Consider the following 21211-nt stretch of genomic DNA (forward strand, 5'->3'; position numbering starts at 1 on the left):
TTTCCTTACTTTTAATTCATTTTTCCATCCATCACTGTTGCCCTGCTCTTCTCTTTCCTATCAGGCTCCTGCTCTGCAGAAAAAATTTCTGCTACTTGTTTTCCCTCCATCTCCCTTTCCTCCTTTTTTTAAACACCTGAAGACAGTTGCATTACCCATGGTTCTAGAGATTCCTACAAGCAACAAATTGTGGCCAAAGAAATGCAGCTTTATTCAGTTTTAACAAATGAAAATATCCCTCACCCACCCCGTGAGCTTTATAAGGAGAAAGAAAAGTCTACTTCACAAGGCTAGCAGACTGTCCAGGAAACCAGGCTGGAGTGCAGGGTTTTTCTACAGCCTGCACACAGCTTAGTAGTTTGTCCTCTCCGTTGCGAGGTCTCTTCACCCCTGAGCTGCCTTCTGTGCTTGAAACTGTTTTTCCCTTTGCCGTCCAAAGTCACTGTCTTCCAAAGCTGCCACTGAATCGGTGCCCTCTCTCCACAGTTGCCTGCTTCTTATCTACACAGCTCTCCTATCCCAGGTGTTCTTCATTTACAATGCTGTGTAGGATTTAACCCCTTGTTGCCCTGGGACTGCTATTCACATGGAGAAGGGCTGTATGGACCACCACTTATCTAATTTCCACTACAACAGTCTGGGACAGCCCTGCTTAAGTAATCACACTCTGCAATCATTTAAACAGCTGGAGGGTTGGTGTCCTTGTTGGTGTCCTTAACATTTACATTCTCTTCTAGTCAATCCTTACAGCCCTATAAAGCCCATCTGTATTCTTAGGCATACATTGCAGATGGTGCATCTGAGAAAGGGAGGGGATGGCTTGCATATGGCTAACTAGCAAGCTAAAGATGAAGGCAAGATTCAAACCAGAAACCTCCTTATTTGTTAACTCTGTCTCTTACCTATTGCATGACACTTGAGGCTTTTCTCTGTTTAGTTTTCACTACAGCCTGGTGTCTTAGCTACTTTGGTTTCCCCCCTCCTTTATATACAGTATCAATTTCCTCTCCTGTTCCTGCCCCCCACCCCCTATTCTTCCTCTGAGTTTTTCCTGACAGGGGACAACAACCGCAGGCAAACAATACTGTGTTTAAGATGGGGGGGGGGGGTTGGAAACCAATGCAGTTCAGAAGCCAAGCTGCAAGAAAAATTTGGTGTGGAAAAGCCCTAGTGGTCTTTCTCTCCAATTTACTCCCTTCATTTATGGATAGGATTGGATCCAGACTAACATACTTTCCATGGGTGCAAGGACTTCTATTGTGGAAAGCAATGTTCCAACCCCTGCCCTGGTAGCCTGAAATCCAGTTCCTGAGAGAGACTGTGTTCCAGTCTTTACCCTTTTCTTCTACAGCCTGCTATCATTTCCTGCCATACTAAAGAAAGCTTCTCTTGGCCCTCTTCCATTGGCTAATTACATGCCAGTTCCCGTCTGATAGGTTTACTCAGGGGTGGAATTCTAGCAGGAGCTCCTTTGCATATTAGGCCACATACCCCTGATGTAGCCAATCCTCTAAGAGTTTACAAAAAACAGCCTTGTAAGCTCTTGGAGTACTGGCTACATCAGGGGGTGTGGGCTAATATGCAAAGGAGCTCCTGCTAGAATTCCACCCATGGATTTATTTCAAAAATCTTTCAATTCCTTATTTGGTGGTGACTATATTCTACCTCTTGGCTGATAAGGGAACCAGCTCTGGGTTCAGGGAAGCTCCTGGAGATCTGGGGTATAGCCTGGGAAGTTCAGGGTTTGGGGACGAGAGGGAACTCATGAACATAATAATTTTTATTTGTATCCCGCCCTCCCTGCCGAAGCAGGCTCAGGGCGGCTCTTAGAAGAAGGGTCGGCGCTTGTTTCCCGCCTTTCGTCGCCGATAGGAGCCTCAAAGCGGGTCACAACCACCTCCCCCTCCTCTCCCCACAACAAGCACCCTGTGAGGTAGGTGGGGCTGAGAGAACGTGACTGGCCCGTGGTCACCCAGCAGGTTTTGTGGGGTAGGAGACGGGGATTCTAACCCAGTTGATCACGCCAGATCCGAAGCCGCCGCTTTTCCCCACTACGCCACGCTGGCTCTCATGAACATATGATGCTGCCTTATATTGAATCAGACTCTCAGTCCATTCAAGTCAGTATTGTCTACTAGGACTGGCAGCGGCTCTCCAGGATCTCAAGCCGAGGTTTTTCACACCTATCTGCCTGGACCCTTTTTAAGTTGGAGATGCCAGGGATCGAACCTGGGACCTTCTGCTTACTAAGCAGATACTGTACCACTGAGCCACTGTCCCACCCCAACTCAGTTGGGTATCCAACCTCCAAAGCAGTCATTTTCTCCAGAGGAACTGATCTCTGTAGCCTGGAAATCAATTGTAATTCCAGGAGGTCTTTGGGCAACCCTATCTCTGTAATCCTATTAGTCTCTCTCTCCCCCCTCCCCGAGGCAGTAGCAGCATAAAGATCAATAGGACTTCTGCAGCCCCTTAAAGATTAACAATTTTTAAATCAAAGCACAAAGTTCTGTGGACTTTATCAGATGCACGCTTTCACTAGGCAGAACATACGTAGCTATGGAGAAAAACTGAAAACTGTGGGATAAAAGGGCCATGAAATGCTGGGAAACACAGAGTCAGACAGAATTATGTGAAATTCAAATATAATTAAGAAAACTAGAGACACTATTTGGACCAGGACTGGGGCAACCCAGGTTCAAATATCAACTCTACTACAGAACTCACTGGACAACCTTGGACCAGGAACCCTTTTGCCTGCCTAACAGGGATGTTATGAGGATAAAACTTCCGACGGGTTGCACCTCCACGCAGATATTCCTCTGGTGTTCATCTCACTGATGCCTTCTTTACATTCCCTTCCCATGATATGCTCAGCTTCGCTGGGACTTGTGTGCTGATGCGTGGTCTTTTACCATGGCTGGCCTTAGGGAACAGCTTGCCTGAGCCGGTGAGGAGGGAGCGCTCTCTCTTGAGCTGCCATAAAAAGCGGTCAGGTGGAGATCTCTCACGAGTTTTTCTCACCAGGAAAGCAGGCTGGACTGTATTTGCGATGCTACTCTGTTCTGTTATTACCATCCGATTGCTATATTCTCGGGCCGATAGCTGCTGATCTGTAGAATGTGTCCTTGCCGCCTACGGTGTAATTTATTGTTCCTTGGTTTTATTGTACTGTTTTTGGTTTTAACTTGTAAGTTTCAACTGTATTTAATCTGTGTTGTGATCCGCCCTGAGCCCGCTTATGGGAAAGGGCGGAATATAAGTCGAATGAATGAATGAATGAGTATTTTCCGTAGGCATGGCTGCTGAGCTTCCTGGTGATGAGTTGTTACAGTCATTTGTGAAAATTGATGATGATGTTTGTAGGCCTACCTGATTGTATATGCTTTTGCTATTTTGATGCCTACAGTCTACAGAGCAAGTCAGCTACAAACATTTTAATCGATAAATAATTAAAATGGAGAAATGGTAGGTCAAAAATGAGGGAGACAGAGAGTTTTCATTCTTGCAGTTACAAAGAAACTACTTTGACTTGTACCATCCTTAATCTTTTGACACATTTTCTTTTGATAGTGGTGTTCCTTCTGTTCTTTCTCTGTGACGTTCAGTGGGTGGGCATGCAGGTTCCTGGTTTTATTTTCACCATCTGGAGTATTCTTTTTCTGTGCCTATTTGATGCTGACCCGCCTGCCTCTTTCCCCCTTTTCACCTGAAGTACTTCAAGAGTACGTTTCTCTCTCCTCTCCCTGGCTCCCTTCTTTGTACTGCCATTTAATCCTTAACACTTATTACCATTTTGGCTCCAATTTCCTTTCCTGAGCTCATTATTTTTGCTGTTGTCCAGGCCTTCTTCTCATTTCCTTAAATTTTTTGAGAACTCAGCACCTGGGCCTGCCTTTTCCCTCCACCTTTCCTTTCCCACCCCCCGCTCACTTTACTTTTGTTCTTTAGTCCAAGTATGGATACCTGGAGTTGTCCTTTCTCTTTTTAGCAAAAAAACTCCTCACTTCCAAGTTTTTAAATACTGCTAAACTTTGTTCTCTTCTCCTTTCCATCATCTTTATCGTAAAGCTATTGCCTCTCTGCTCACTGCATCCCTTCTCATGCACCTTGATAGTTACACATCTTTTTTTTAAATCTGCCATTCACTTAGCTTCAAACAGCTCTCTTCTTTCCTTAACTGGGTTGTTCAATTTGTATTCTGTGTAACTAATTTTGTCCTTTATTATAATCCCTTTGTTGGCTTCCATTTCTGATCCAGTTTATCTGTTACAGTTTTACCTTGCCCTTCCTCCATGGAACTCAAAGGTCAGATCCATGGATCTCCCCTCCCTCTTTCATCATTACAACAACATTACAACCCTGTGAGGTAAGTTAGGGTGAGACAGAGAGTGAAGGAGGGAGGCAGCGAATGCAGGAGCACAACAACTAGCAGGTTTCAGGGCCATCATCCACAAACAGAGGTTTCTTTGTAACACTCAATTGCAGCCTAAACAACATCCAAATCAGTCTGCATTGTACCTACGCCATAGTGAGTACACCTTCACAAGTTCATAAAGCCTATGGAACATTCTCGAGATATTCCAAAATGGCGAGTTGATTAAAACATCTATTCTGGAAACCAGTCCGGTGCTGATGGTCACAGAGTCAATGACAGATGGCAGAGAAATGGAATGGCAATGGGGTATTGTGGGGTAAGGCAGGTGACAGGCTTAGGCAGTGATCCCTGTTGCAAAAATGGGTAAGTTGGAAGCACAAAGGAGCACCCTTGTTTTCATGAATGAAAGAATGGCTGGAGCCCTTGTGCCATTCATGGATCCAGCTCCAGAGGACAGTTCTCTTTTACCAACTGCCATCAGCGAGGGTGGACTGGTAGCAAAAATGGTGGTGGAAAAGGGGCCCTGATGGAGCAGGGAAGGGAGAAAGCAGAGGTCCGAACCTGCCCCACACAGGGTGGTCAGCCAGCTTGTGGTGGAGGTGGCTTACAGCTGCTTCGCATGGATAAATGCTGCTCCTTGAGGGCTAGTGTGGCCTCATCAGGAGGCACATCCCCAGACCATCGGCTCATCAGGACTTTTCCCGGTGGCCTGAATGGTCAATCTGTCCCTGACCATCGCTGAGTTTACAGAGAAAAGATGCAATGTTCAGGCATTCTTCCAACATGCCTGGACCAAGAGCTCCTTCAAATCATATTCTAATTTATATGTGGTATTAGCTTCCAATTGCTGCAAACCCCTTTGGGAGCCAATTATTTTTAATTGAAAAGTGGGGCAAAAATACAAAAATCAATCAGCCCACAAATGCTATGAACCAAAGGTTGCGGAAACTGAAGAAAGACAAAATTCTGGACTTCAGAGTGCTTGAAAACTGTGGATGACAGGCTGACTTTATCCAATGCGGGTTGCTAGGCAATTCAATATTGCTCTTACTCCGGAAGGGCAATTTTGTTCTCAAGAAATATTTTCCGTTCATGTCAGGGTTAGTTTATGTCTACTGCAAATTCTGGTCCAGAGGGGATTAAATACAAGAATCTTAATTAAGATCTTTGCTCTAGAGTGTGTGTGTGTGTGTGTGTGTGTGAGAATCAGACCTTCATGTTTGTTTTGTATACTCACCACAAAATTACGAATTGATCTGTGAAAAATGGTCCCATCATAGTAATTCTTCTTGCATAATTTAATGAAGTTTTCACATGTTTTAGGAGTCTGAAAAAGAAAAAAAACTCTGTTAGCCATTTATAATTATTGAATGTCCTTTTAATACCTTAAAATCAATAACAGTGTTGTGATTGCTCATTGTACCAGAAAAGATTGTATATGTGGATACCAGCTAGAGTAAATGGGCTGCTTTCACAAGCAAGTCATTCAAAACTGGGCTTCTGCTCAGCTTCTAACACTATGCCAAACTATCTCTTTTCCCCAAAACCAATCTTACAATTTCTTTTGTTACTATCCATCATTTTCCTTTGCCATCATTTACCATAATTTCTTTCTCTATAATTTCACTCTGAGAACATATGAAGCTGCCTTATACTGAATCAGACCCTCAGTCCATCAAAGTCAGTATTGTCTACTCAGACTGGCAGTGGCTCTCCAGGGTCTCAAGCTGAGGTTTCTCACGCCTATTTGCCTAGACCTTGCTTAGTTGGCGATGCCAGAGACTGAACCTGGGACCTTCTGCTTACCAAGCAGATGCTCTACCACTGAGCCACTGTCCCTCCTCAATCTGGTGTAATAGTTACAGCACTGAACTAGGAGTGGGGAGGCCTAGACAGGATCAGATCTCTTCAGTCAGCCACAAAGGTCACCAAGGGTGGTTGTGAGGGTAAAATGGGAAGGGGAGAACCAATGAAAGCTTCTTTTCTGAAATGTAGTGAAAAGCAATGGGGGGGGGGACCTCTTCTCTCTTTCCTCAGCTTTTGCTATAAGACCTGGAGAAAGGGGAGATATCTTGTCTCACATGGCACGCAGCTTATGCAAAACCAGCCCAAGTCACTATCCTTGCTTCTGCTTTCTGCAAACCCCAGATGGGGTGCAAATGAAACAAGCAAAGGTGGAAAGTGCTGTCAAGTTGCAGCCGACATGACACCCCTGTAGTGTTTTCAAGGCAAGAAACGTTCAAAGGTAGTTTTGCTATTGCCTGCCTCTGTGTAGTGATTCTGGTATTCCTTGGAGGTCTCCCATCCAAATGCTAACCAGGGCTGGCCCTGCTTACATTCCAATCTGATGAGATCAGGCTAACCAGGGTTATACAGTTGAGGTTATTCAAAGATACAAACATATAACAGACACATAGCAGATTCTGCCCCGCAAGATGTCACTGTGCAAGTGTGTGACGGAGTGCACTTTTAAAAAGCTTAGAAGTGCTGTATGAACAACTAAAGGTCTGTGAAGAGTTAATTCTTCACAGAAACAGAGAGCCTTGAGTGACAGGCTGCTCCAGGCAATCTGATTGCATCAGCTGAAGGTTGAGAAGAATTCATTAGGAATTCAGCCCTGACTATGAACAATTTAACACAGACAGAACTGGGGAAAACTGGCAAGGATGAGTGGGTAGTTAGATGGAGACTCAGGCCAAGGAAAGGGGATAGATCTTATAGAAAAAGAAGGAATTTCCCTACCCAGGCAAAAAAGAGTGATGGCTCTAAAGAGTGGAGAGATACCTGGTCTAGAAAGTGCCTTTAGAGACTTTAAGAATCAGTTAAAAACTCAAGATGAGTACTGGTGTTTCAAGAGAAGGGGTTTGGGGTGCTGGAAAACATGTACCCGCCTTCTAGAAACCAAAAGAGTTACAGATTACTCAAAGAAAGTGTACTGAAATGTTTGGGAAAAACACTGGAACAAAAGCCTCTCAACATAAAGCGAAGAAGAAAACGCATGATGAGGATGGCTCAGTCACAAAAGGGAAAGAAAAATGGAGGGAAAATTGTGCCTCTGAGAGAGGGAAGAGAACAGGGCCATCATAAAGTGTTACAAGTCCCTCATCCAAACTGCCTACATGGTATTTGACACCTTTAAAAAATTTTCGAAGTAAACTTAACAATAATGTGGAATGTTGGAAAGGGTGTGGTAAGGAGGGTAACTTTCTTCATTGTTGGTGGCTATGCCCTGAAATTCAAAAATATTGGGCCCAGTTGATAGTGAAAATATCTGAAATAGTTGGTTGCATGGTACCTTTAATGCCAGAATTGGTACTTTTAAATCTCTGGCCAGATAGTTTTTCCATTCCTCAATGCAAAGAGCTTATTGCTTACTTGATACTGGCAGGTAAAATTTTAGTAGCTCAGAATTGGGAAAAAATTAGTCTTCCTACTATGAATGAATGGTTTGTGAAAGTCAGGGAGCTTATAGTGCAAGATAAATTGTCCGCACAGCTTTTAATCATGGAAACACCGAACTATAAGAATAACTTCATTGAAAAATGGTTTCCTTAATATGTGAACTCAATTGCCTCTGCAGAAGAAATATTGCCTCCAGAATTGTTGAGCTTTATTGTACTGTAACTGATTGATCTGTGCTTGTTCTTTATTGTAAAACCAAACTTTGGTATAACTTTTGTATAAGCTTTATTTAAGTTCTTGTTTGTAACATATTTTTTTATTTTTTTGTTACAATAAAATTGAAATTTATTATGAAAAAAAAAACACATGCTTAAAATCAAACTGCCTACATGTGCCAGTGGACCACTGGGGTCAGGTTTAGGCAACCAGAAGTAATGGCTGGATATTAAGCCAAGGCAAACATCTGTGAGTCTCCAAGCTCTGCCTCCCCCCTCCTCTCATGCTCAGTAACATCCAGTACAACAGAACATAAGAGAAGCCATGTTGGATCAGGCCAATGGCCCATCCAGTCCAACACTCTGTGTCACACAGTGGCCAATAATTTATACACACACACACACACTGTGGCTAATAGCCACTGATGGACCTCTGCTCCATATTTTTATCTAACCCCCTCTTGAAGCTGTCTATGCTTGTAGCCGCCGCCACCTCCTGTGGCAGTGAATTCCACATGTTAATCACCCTTTGGGTGAAGAAGTACTTCCTTTTATCCGTTTTAACCCGACTGCTCAGCAATTTCATCGAATGCCCACGAGTTCTTGTATTGTGAGAAAGGGAGAAAAGTACTTCTTTCTCTACTTTCTCCATCCCATGCATTATCTTGTAAACCTCTATCATGTCACCCTGCAGTCAACGTTTCTCCAAGCTAAAGAGCCCCAAGCGTTTTAACCTTTCTTCATAGGGAAAGTGTTCCAACCCTTTAATCATTCTAGTTGCCCTTTTCTGGACTTTCTCCAATGCTATAATATCCAGAACTGCACACAGTACTCCAAATGAGACCGCACCATCGATTTATACAGGGGCATTATGATACTGGCTGATTTGTTTTCAATTCCCTTCTTAATAATTCCCAGCATGGCGTTGGCCTTTTTTATTGCAACCACACACTGTCTTGACATTTTCAGTGAGTTATTTACCACGACCACAAGATCTCTCTCTTGGTCAGTCTCTGCCAGTTCACACCCCATCAACTTGTATTTGTAGCTGGGATTCTTGGCCCCAATGTGCATTACTTTGCACTTGGCCGCATTGAACCTCATCTGCCACGTTGACGCCCACTCACCCAGCCTCAACAGATCCCTTTGGAGTTCCTCACAATCCTCTCTGGTTTTCACCACCCCGAATAATTTAGTGTCATCTGCAAACTTGGCCACTTCACTGCTCACTCCCAGCTCCAAATCATTTAAGTTGTGATGTGTACATTCCTGTGCTCAAAGCATCTCTGCCTCTTCTCCACTGCATCTGCTGCTACTTGAGAAGTGTAAGTTGGAGAGTTGTGCTATCTCACGTAGTTCATCTTATGACATATCGCTGGATGGGGGCGGGGGAGAAAGGTACAAACTGAATGACTATTATCAGGAACCGCCATTCCTCTCAAGAGATTTCTAGTTCTGCCCTGGAGAGCACATATTTCCCTCTGACTGAGACCCAGGGAAAAAAAAAAGCAGCAAGGTATTCACCGTGTCTCTTGACACTTCTTTGGAATAGCAGAATACCACACGATTGACTGTTGTGGTTTTTATGGTATGCTGTCCAAGGAAGCTGTGTCTGATGCTCTACGGCCTTTCAAACGCTCCACTCTTATTTGGCACACTGCAAAGTGTTGAGCACAGAAGAATGCTGGACTCTGAGCTTGTTTGTTTTCATTAAAGAAACTCAACACTACACTCGAGCCATGAATGGCTCCCGCATGGTATAGTTTGAAAGGAAATATCAAACAAAATGAATGTGCTTATTTTTCCTTCTATGAATCAGAAAGAGAATAAGTAGCTTTAGCTCAAGTCAGCACCTTATTAATCTTCTCTGTGTCTCTCTCTCTCTTTTTTAATAAGGTCTCCTGGGGTGATCAGACCTCTTGTAGCAGCTTTTAAAAAAAAAAAAGAAAGAAAGAAAAAATGGAATTTTCTGTAAGTAAAAGCCCCTGAGAGGATACAAAACCCCATTTCAGCCTTCTCTGTCCCAATTACAAACCTAAAGAATGGAGGTAAGAGACAACTCACTTCTTGACACTGGAAATGAAAACCAAACACACCTTCCTTGTGAACCACAGAAGGTTTTGAGTTACTTGATCACCTCTCAGAAATCAGATGCTATGGGCTGCTGCTTAGCAAACAAGGGAGTCTGTTTTACTGCAATTCCCCCCCTCGCATCTATGAAATGGTTTCCTTGGAAGCCACCAACCGGTTCCCATGGTCACTGAATGAATCATGCAAAGCTCACACAACTCTGGCAGGTAAGCAGTTTCTTAGCAACATCACCAGAACGAAATATTGTGCGAACCAGTCCAAGATTCTGTCATCTGTTGGCAACAGAAGCCGGTATCTTTCTTAAGGCAAGCAAAGAAATGACAGATTCACTTCGCTGCATGGATTTTATCCTGACCGCTGGTCTCTTCTTACTCAACCGTTCGTACTTCAGGATTAACCTTTGGAAGCAAGAAGTGCTGGGAATAAGAATACCCACCTCTGCCAAGTGGCTTCCGTGTTGTTGTTTTTAACATAAGGGACCTACCAGTGGCATACAGTGTTGACGGATGTCTGTCAGTTCTGTTCCCCTTGAGTGCAACAAGCAGAAGGGATGGGAAAGACACACACCCCTCTAAAGATACAAGGATGGGAAGAGGGGAAGAAGGGTTTAAAAGTAAGCAAATCTGGCCCCACTGCTGGGTGCTGGGCATTTCCCAGGGGACAGCAGGTGTATCTTTACTCTTTGACCAGCGATGCATTTAGGTATTATGAATTAGTCGCTTCATTCTAAATCAGAGCAATTTTTGCAGGCTGTAAGAGCACTAAATTAAGATCTCTGAAACATAGAGAAACACATTATGTTAAGGAGCCTCAGGTAAGCATAACATTGGAATATTGTGAGAATATATGTGCAGATATATGTGTTTGCAGGTGTAGATAAACTAGATCCCTCTCCAACTCAAATCCAGTTCACTTCTTGTGTCCTTGATTTAACCATGGCCATAAAGCTGGAACTACCAATCCTCCCATTCTAATACAGTTTACTAGTAACCTTTGGAGTAATAGGAGACTGAGGGGAAGAAAGCATTCCAAAGGCTTTCACAGTTTGTTGGCAGGGGCTTAATATATATATTTTAATATATATATATTTAGGATGAGTGGCTAGGCAAGTCCTATAACTTTTCAAACTTTTTTATGGAGATGATCGATTAAGACAGCAATTCATACTGGGCTAGGGAATGGGACACGAGACTCAAAACTAGAAAAGATACTGGAAATCAGAACACCTATTTTTTTTTTATTTCTGAGAAGCAGCTGCATGAGATTTTGAATGGGACCACAGCATGGCAAGAGGGAATGGGAGCTCAAGTTTTCTTCCACTGCGGTTTTCCCAAGTTGAAATGGCTCATGGAGACGCTATTCACCCTGAGGGAAACTTACATGCAACAAGCAGCAGCAGCAGCAGAAGATATTGGATTTACATCCCACCCTCCACTTCGAAGAGTCTCAGAACAGCTCACAATCTCCTTTACCTTCGTCTCCCACAACAGATACCCTGTGAGGTGGGTGGGGCTGAGAGGGCTCTCACAGCAGCTGCCCTTTCAAGGACAACCTCTGCCAGAGCTATGGCTGACCCAAGGCCATGCCAGCAGGTGCAAGTGGAGGAGTGGGAATCAAACCTGGTTCTCCCAGATAAGAGTCCGCACACTTAACCACACCACCAAACTGGCTACACCAAACAGAGCACCTGCATATTGGCTACCAAAGCATGAACAGAAGCTCTAGCTTGGGAAAATAACACTGAGGGGTGGAAGGAATGAGTAAAACCCCCCTCCACCACAATCCAAACCCACTGTTTGACTACTATTTAAGAGAGAGAGAGAGAGAGAAGTCAGGGAACTCTGACCAGAGAGCTCCCAGCATCACACCTAATTTATATATATATATATATATATATATATATATATATATATATATATATATATATATATATATATATATATATATATATATATATATATATATATATATATCTCCTCAAGCCCATTCTTTTCTCCAGGGAGGTCAGACCAGAGAATCTCCCTTACAGCTCAGGTTCCGTTACACTGCACTAGCTTCTAGCTGTTAAAGAGAGATTATACAGCCTTTCAAGAGCTTGCAGGCTATTTCAACCACCAGTTATCTCACAGACTACCATGTTTCCAGAAAAAAACAACAGGAGGGTGGAGAAGAGAAAGCCATGGATGCCAGAACAAAAATATAGCATACATATAGATCTGCGTAATACTGTCAGCAATACTTAAGGATCAGAAAGAAAGTATGACGTTATTAATATCAAAACTAGTCTTCACATTGCCAAGCCATATTTGTTGAAAGGGGGGGGGAGGTAAACAACATGAGATCTTTCTCTGAGACACGTACACATGAATGTACATTAAGTTACTCAGACCACTGGTCTACCAAGGTCAGTATCGTCTACTTACATTGGCAACAGCTTCTCAGTGTCTCAGGTAGAGGCCTTTTATGTTATCTACTGCCTGGGGACTGAACCTGGGACCTTCTGTACGCAAAGCAGAGGCTCTTCCAACTGAATCACGGTCCTTCTCCAAAAGGGAGTTCTGTGGCTCCCAGATGTACACTGCCTTTTCCTGTAGGTACTAGGAGCAGAAACAGCGGCAGCCTTCCCTCTTGCACTTTTTTGTATCCTTACACCACCCTATGGAGCCACTGTCATGTTCCTTAGGTTGTTGCATGCAATTTTCTCAATGACTGGCTCCATTGCAAAAAATAACATACAGCAACGTGTCATGATTTTCGCAAAAGAAACAACAGTGGCAGTTTTGAGGACATGGAGATGGTATGGGGGAGAGGAAGGCTAGAGCTGCTTCTCCTCACATGTGTGCGATTGTAAGCCTAAAGGGGCCAGCGTGCATCAGGGAGGAACAAAACTCTCACTGACACAAATTCCTCATGTCACCGCCGCAGAAAACATGGAGATTGTGTAACATGAAGATCGGCCCTGTCAGGTCAGTACATCAGCTCCTCACTTCTAAGTGAAACCCACTTGAGATTGATGGGCCCCTCTGTGATGCAGATGAGCTCATCCTTCTTGGGTCAGCACCCCAGTTGGATGAGTCTGCTCTAGCACTTCAGCAATGCCAAATATGCGAGGATCTAATGTTCAAACAGCGACTACCTTTATTTGGGAGCCTTTCCTCCCTCCCCACATGCCTTGCAGTGACACGGACAACCTGGGAATGTTTCCAGTTCCCCAGTGTCAACCGTGTCCCCCCTTTCCCTATTGCATACTTTGTTTATGCCATCTGTCGCTGCCTTGAATTGATGATGCATCACAATATCGATTCCTTCCCTGTTGGATCAATATGGAACATTCCTTACTCTGTCTTGTATTTTCTTGAGCAGAGTTTTAGCCCAATCGATGTGTGGCTGTACATCCCAGGGTGCTGGCAAAACAGGCTGCAAACACATCCTTCACTTCCCACCACCCCTTCCGTTGCTTACTAAAGGCTCTGGGCCATATTCCCCCATTCTGTACACAACCATAGCTCATACTTTGGTTTTCCCCACATGGGAACGAGCTGGGTGGGCTCAGAGAACCACACTTCACCAAGTGCCATCACAACAGAGATTCCTGCTGCACCTTCCAAGTGGCCACGTTACTGCGTACTTGTTAAAAAAGAATTCCTACACACTGCAAGATTCACCTGCACGGAAACCAAACTGCTTCCTACAATAGTGGTAGAGCCAGTTTGGTGTAGTGGTCAAGTGTGCAGACTCTTATGTGGGGGAACCGGGTTTGATTCCCCACTCCTCCACTTGTAGGTGCTAGAATGACCTTGGGTCAGCCATAGCTCTTAAGGACAAAAAGGCAGCTTCTGTGAGAGAAGAAGACGACTGCAGATTTATACCCCGCTCTTCTCTCTGAATCAGACTCAGAGCGGCTTACAATCTCCTATATCTTCTCCCCCCACAACAGACACCCTGTGAGGTGGGTGGGGCTGAGAGGGCTCTCACAGCAGCTGCCCTTTCAAGGACAGCCTCTGCCAGAGCTATGGCTAACCCAAGGCCATTCCAGCAGCTGCAAGTGGAGGAGTGGGGAATCAAACACGGTTCTCCCAGATAAGAGTCTGCACACTTCGCCACTACACCAAACTGGTTCTCTCAGTCCCACCTACCTCACAGGGTGTCTGTTGTAGGGGAAGAAGATAAAGGAGATTGTAAGCTGCTCTGAGACTCTGATTCAGAGAGGAGGGCAGGGTATAAATCTACGGTCTTCTTCTTCTTCAATAGTGGTAGAAAATGGGGAGGTTTGGCAAGTTATGTGAAGTTTGGATGGTGAGCTTTGGACCTGAGCCACTTTAGTACAGTAGAATAACACCACATGCTCTCCAAAGGGTTTAAATATGCTTAAGTCTTACAAAGTGGAAGCTGGCAAAGGAGTCTGGATTATGTGACCATTTGTTTCTACCCAGTTTAAGGGAAACACCTGTTCCTATATTGTTGAATCTCAACACCTAAGGTGGTTTTAATTATCATTTACGAGATTCATGATACCAAAGCAGCTTAGGAAGACCACTGGCAGCCATACAGGCTAAACTAGGAATGGAAAGCAGACCAAAAAATGGCATGCTGGCTTGTAGCAAATGGTTCTCAGAACACTTGATCCACTCATTACATTTCCAGTGTCAGTGTGGCAGTTAGAAATGTAGGGAATAAGAACATAAGAGAAGCCATGTTGGGTCAGGCCAGTGTCCTATCCAGTCCAACACAGTAGCCAAAACTGTGGCCCAGGTGTCGTCAGAGGTCCACCAGCAGGGCCCAGAACTTCAGAAGCCCTCCCATGGTCGCCCTTCCCCCCAACCACCAAGATGAAAAAATGGTGAAGGAAGAACCATGCGACAGCTACCCCAGCTAAGCAGAGAAAGGGCAGGATAAAGAAATTCACTAGCTCGAAAGATCTATCTCATTCTTCAAGTGAGGAGTACACAGTCACCCTGTTTCCAAATGTATCCTCATTACAACTCTTTGAGATAGGTTAGGTTGAGAGAGAAAAAGAGAGAAAACAAACAATTTGCCCAAGGTCATCCAGTGAGCTCTATTTCCTGGTAAATTTGAAATGCTGTAGGTCCCATTTGCTTTTTCTTTCATGCACGGGTGGGGGGGGGGGGAGAGATTTGACAAAAAGAACTTTTTTTCCCTTTCCCAAAATACTAGAACTTGAGGGCATCCAATGAAGCTGATGAGCAGTAGATTCTGGGTGGACAGAAGGAAATAAATACTTCTTTACACAAAGAATGATTAAAATGTGGAATTCGCTACCACAGGATGAAGTGATGGCCACAAACACAGATAGCTTTTGAAGAGGATTAGGTAGATTCACAGGAGACAAGCTTATCAGTGGTTACTAGCCATGGTGACTAAAGGGAACTTCCATGTTCAGAGGCAGTCAACCTTTCAATCCCAGTGCCAGGAGTAGCAGCAGTTCCATGGGGAAGCGCGCCTTAGGCAGGGTGTCCTGCACTTGGCAAAAGCGACGGGGAACAGCAGTGTGCCTGCTGTAGCTCCACCCCTGCATCTGACACTACGGTGGAGCGACTGGCAGCCTCACAGCGTACTCTCTAGCGCAGTTACACTGCTACTCCCCATCGCTCTCAACAGTATTTCCCTCGCCACGGAGGCAAAGTTTGGTGTAGTGGTTAAGTGCATGGACTCTTATCTGGGAGAACCGGGTTTGATTCCCCACTCCTCCACTTGCACCTGCTGGAATGGCCTTGGGTCAGCCATAGCTCTGGCAGAGGTTGTCCTTGAAAGGGCAGCTGCTGTGAGAGCCCTCTCCAGCCCCACCCACCTCACAGGGTGTCTGTTGTGGGGGAGGAAGGTAAAGGAGATTGTGAGCCGCTCTGAGACTCTTCGGAGTGGAGGGCGGGATATAAATCCAATATCTTCTTCTTCTTCAAAGTTGGGTGGGAGGGCAACACCAGCGCCCACCCAAGACTCTCACAGGCACCCTTGCCAGGGCCGCGCCCCAGGCATCTGCCTAGCCTGCCTTAGTGAAAGGGCCAGCCCTGACCAGGAGGCAGCATCAAGGAAAGGCCTTGGTCTCTATGCCCTGTTGTTGGTCCTCCAGAGGGACCGGTTGGCCATTGTGTGAGACAGGATGCTGGACTAGATGGACAACTGGTCTGATCCAGCAGGGCTCTTGTTCTGTTCTTATTCTCAGAATGTGGTGCGTCCTATCATATATTTATAAAGAAAATTCCTTACTTGCTATTCAAACAAGCAGTATTCCCAAAGCTGGCTATAAAAAAAACCCCTGTAACAATAAAATCACTTAAATATTAATCAAGATCTAAAACCAAAGCTGAAACATTTGTCAACAGGCACCAAAGCCCAGAATGAACAAATGGGTCTTTATGGTCTTCTAAAAGCACAAAAGACCCAGATCCCATGAACTGTCTACTCGGAATCCTTATAACATTATGACCGTCTGTGATACACCCACAACCTGAACAGCGGCCCAGAACAAGAAAAACGCACGTCCTCCTCCTCCCTCTTATCCTCCTAATTCCCATTACTCTGAAATGACATCCTTCAATGATATCCAACGTCTAATCCTGTGAATAGTTTACAAGTACATCCTAAGCTCCACTTGGCTTCTCTGTGCAGGCAAAAGGCTGCTTAATTTGACCAGATTTAATCTATGCAAATAAAAAGAAAGAAGCAGATGGCACAACGCCCGTATTTCAGGAGATCTGGCTGTGCATTAGTGTTCGCGACTCCATTTTCAATAGGCCCTTGAGAATTTCTGTTCTGCAGAGAGGGAGGGAGGGAGACAGAGAGAGCATCCTCTGAGACTCCAACAGATGATTGATGGGGGTCTTGCTCAAAATGCCATGCACGGAATCTAGAGCCAGGCTCCTGAGGACACACACACACACAAGTACACACTGGCCAAAGAATTGGCAGAGGGAACAGCATACATCTTGACATACTAAATTAAAGGATTGCAAACAGTCTGTTCGCTCTGGTGCCACTCCAAATAGCTCTGACTCCCTGACACTCTTCTGCCTTCCATCGTCCCCTCTGCGTGTCACCCAACAAATAAACAAGCAGAGGGGAAAAAGAGGCGACTATCAAAGTCCCAAGAACTGCCCCGGCAAGAATGCTGGCCTTAAGCCTGCTGTATCATGGCTGACGCATCATGTGTCGAGCCAACATCAACCATACGCCTATTTTTTGGCCTCCATCTGAGAGGAAAGCACATAACCGGCACTAAGGGGGGGGAGGTTGAAATTTATCCATCGGATGATTTCTGCTGTTCTTCCTCCCCTGGTGGCTAATAAATCATGGAACGTGACCTTTCTGGGATGCTACACGCATTGTAATTCTGCTCGTGATCCATCACCACCACCACCACCCCGGTTTTTTAAAATTAGCATGTGAATGGGCAGACAAACAAATCAACTTGTATGCACTTCCCTCTGAGCAAAAAAATGTAATGGGGAGGATGGGGCAGACGTTCATTCCCCACCCCCTTGCTCAGAGATTCATCCCACTTACAGTGGAATCAAGGGCCTGAAATCATTTTTTATTTGCGTGTCCACAGAAATGGAACTCCTTATTCATTCAGCCTGTTTTCATCCCCTTCCCTGGTCCACTTAATTACTGAGACAGCTTCAAGAGGGGACTGGATAACCATATGGAGCAGGGGTCCATCAGTGGCTATTAGCCACAGCGTATTGTTGGAACTCTCTGTCTGGGCTCTGTATTTTTTATGTTTGGGGGGGCACAGTGGGAGGGCTTCTAGTGTCCTGGCCCCACTGGTGGACCTCCTGATGGCGCCTGTTTTTTTGGGCCACTATGTGACACAGAGTGTTGGACTGGATGGGCCAATGGCCCGATCCAACATGGCTTCTCTTACGTTGTTATGTTCTTAGATTTGAGCATCTTGGGGACAGAAATATTCTGATTTCCAGAAAAACTGCAGTAACCCCGCATTCTGCCCACAGGTCACAAGTCTAACAAATAAGGCCGAAGCATTTAAGGAAGTAAACACCACTAACTCAATTAAATTAGGGGGGGCATATTTTGATCAACTAAAAACTGCTTTCCAGCAACCTGCCAAGGTTATTTTAAATACAAGTGTATTTTTTTTTAAAAAAAGAGAACAGACGGCAAATGTCTAAAAAGGAAGCATAGAGAAGAGCAAAATGCTTCTTCAAAGACAATGTTTGCTGTGATACATTGAGGCATCATCTTTAAAAAAAAACCCAAGTAGCACGCTTTCCCCCTTTTGAATTGTTGGGTTTGTTTGCCCTTGTAGGGAAAAGGCAGTGGTAGACAGTGCTGTCAAGTTGCCCTGTAGAGTTTTCAAGGCAAGAGACAATCAATGGTGATTTGCCACTGCCTGCCTCTGTGTCATAACCCTGGTATTCCTTGGTAGTCTCCCATCCAAGTACTAACCAGGGCCCACCCTGCTTAGCTTCTGAGATCTGACAAGATCAGACTGGTCTGGGCCACTGAAGTCAGGGCTATATAAAAATAGCAAGGAGGTGTATACTTCTGCATAGCTGTGGTGAATTTCCCCCTCTTGATACTGAATAAGCACAGGAAGTCTCCCCCTTCCCATATCTCAGAATAGAGTATTGCCTGAAGACACAAGATGCTGCAACACTGCTGGAGCAAGGTACTTTCCTAGATGATCACTACCTGGATGGGAAACCTTCCTAGGAATCCTTTGTCAGCTTCCTGGAGCTCCATGGCAGAAAGGAGGGAGGTGGAATAGAAAAACAATACTATTTAATGTTCACTAATAGCCAGACCTCAGATTCAGCAGGAGCTCACAGGAGCACAGCTCCTAAACCTTTCTTAAGAGTTCCACCTCCTCCTTCCCACCTTGTCCATTGAACAGTAGATGCAGCTGCATAACAAACCCTGGATGAGCTCCACCACCTATTTTTCTACAAAATGACGCCTGCTAATAGCCAAAGGCCACTCCAACCCTAACATAAGAAATAACAGAACAAAGTTTGAGTTCAGTGGCACTTTTAAGACCAACAAAGTTTAATTCTGGGTATAAGCTTTTATGTGCAAGCACATAAAGAAATAACAGAAACTGAAAGGTCCAAGGACCACACAGAGCTATATATATAAAAGCTAAGCAGACTCCAAAACATAAACATTTATAGAAAAGAACAATAAAGTTTGAGTTTCCTTCCCATAAAACAAACTACAATGAGAATGAGCAGTTTACTGCCTAGTTAGGCACCGATTTGGATACAAGGAAGGCATTAGCTGGATCCAGGCAGCTATGAACGGAATGAATCTGTAGCAGAGCTCTCTGTCCCCTGCCTGCCCCCTGCAGTGAGTTGTCCCCCTACCCTGAAAAGACATCCTAAGGATCGCAGGTCACTGTGGAACAGAGCTGCACGTTGCACAGGGGACCGCAGTGAAAAGAGGAATCAGAAGAAATCCCCCGCCTTCTGCATGAGCTCATGTTTTGCTCGTAGAAGAGCTTGTGCAACAGAGGAGATGGATGACTCTGAGTGATTTCCTTACGAGTTGCAGCTGCCTGTATCACAACTCACTATCCCCAACCCTCAGTGGCTATTTCAGAGAACACAGGCTGATGGGAAAGATCTACTCTATACTGTTCTCTATACTGCTTTATCGCATTTGGATAAAAAGGGGACGTATGTTAGAATGTTGTTTGTAGATTTTAGTTCTGCTTTTAATACGATATCACCCCATAGATTGTTGTTTAAGCTTAAAGATTTGAAGCTGTCGGACTCTATATGTGAGTGGATTTTGAATTTTTTGTCAGGTCGTTCACAAAGGGTTAAAATGGATGGATATATTTCCTCCGTGAAGATCTTAAATACTGGCACCCCTCAGGGATGTGTCTTGAGTCCACTTCTTTTCACTATTTACACGTCTGATTGTGTTTCTAGCAGTCTGAGTAACAAAATCATTAAGTACGCAGATGATACAACGTTGGTAGGGCTCATCTCTGAGGATGATGAGTCTGCGTATAGGAGGGAAGTTCAACAGCTGTCCCTTTGGTGTAAAGTAAATAATCTTATTTTTAATATAAATAAGACGAAGGAAATTATAGTGGATTACAGGAAGAGTAGTTTGGACATCCAGCCGTTGTTTATTGATGGTGTTATGGTAGAACAGGTGACAGAATGGAAGTTTCTGGGAATTACCATGAAACAAGATCTAACATGGGGGGCAAATACTTTAGCTCTAGAGAAAAAGGCCCAGCAACGACTATACTACTTAAGACTCTTAAGATCACTACAACTGTCAGGGAGTCTGCTGGTTGCCTTTTATCGTAGTTCCATTGAGAGCATTTTATCTTATTGCCTCTGCGCGTGGTTTGGGAGCTGCACGGAAGCAGAGAGAAGGGTGCTCCAAAGAGTGACGAGAAGAGCACAAAAGATTTGCGGATGTTCTCTCCCCTCATTGGTGGATCTGTATAATATGAGATGTAAAAGGAAGATACAAATGATCCTAAGGGACCCTTCACATCTGGGCCATTTGCTATTTGAGATCTTACCGTCAGGTAGACGATATAGAGTGGTGAAGGCTAGGACAAACAGATTTAAGGACAGTTTCTATCCAAGTGCTGTGGTTAGGTTAAATGCAGGGTTATGAAGGATTATCTGTTTTAGATGTATTTAAATGGTTTTAATGGTTTTATGAATGTTTATCTGTTTTAGATGTATTTAAATGGTTTAAATGGTTTTAGATGTATTTAAATGGTATGAATACGAATATGTGTGTTTGATGTGTTGGTATGTTTGTGGAAGAGCACCTCATTTCGTTGCTCTCTTTTTGTGGAGAACAATGACAATATATTTATCTAACTATCTACTCCATGAACTTGTTCCAGCAAAAGATTCTTAACACAGTAGCGATAGGGCATTAAAGAGCCCCATGGCACAGAGTGGTAAAGCTGCAGTACTAAAGTCCAAACTCTCTGCTCATGACCTGAGTTCGATCCCGGCAGAAGCTGGGTTCAGGTAGCTGGCTCAAGGTTGACTCAGCCTTCCATCCTTCCGAGGTCAGTAAAATGAGTACCCAGCTTGCTGGGGGAAAAGTGTAGATGACTGGGGAAGGCAATGGCAAACCACCCCGTAAAAAGTCTGCTGTGAAAACG

At 44.4% G+C, this 21211-nt stretch overlaps 1 protein-coding gene across 1 annotated transcript in view; it reads right to left on the bottom strand.

The window, feature by feature from the left end:
* Nucleotides 1-21211, bottom strand: part of PPIL2 (peptidylprolyl isomerase like 2) — a 122830-nt gene that overhangs the window by 41558 nt on the left and 60061 nt on the right. Inside the window, exon 13 of the mRNA XM_060249625.1 lies at nt 5616-5705. Coding sequence (XP_060105608.1) covers nt 5616-5705 — 90 coding nt within the window. The remainder of the gene's footprint in view (nt 1-5615; nt 5706-21211) is intronic.

This window comes from Heteronotia binoei, chromosome 11, assembly GCF_032191835.1.
Source record: "Heteronotia binoei isolate CCM8104 ecotype False Entrance Well chromosome 11, APGP_CSIRO_Hbin_v1, whole genome shotgun sequence".
In the NCBI taxonomy this organism is placed as follows: domain Eukaryota; kingdom Metazoa; phylum Chordata; class Lepidosauria; order Squamata; family Gekkonidae; genus Heteronotia; species Heteronotia binoei.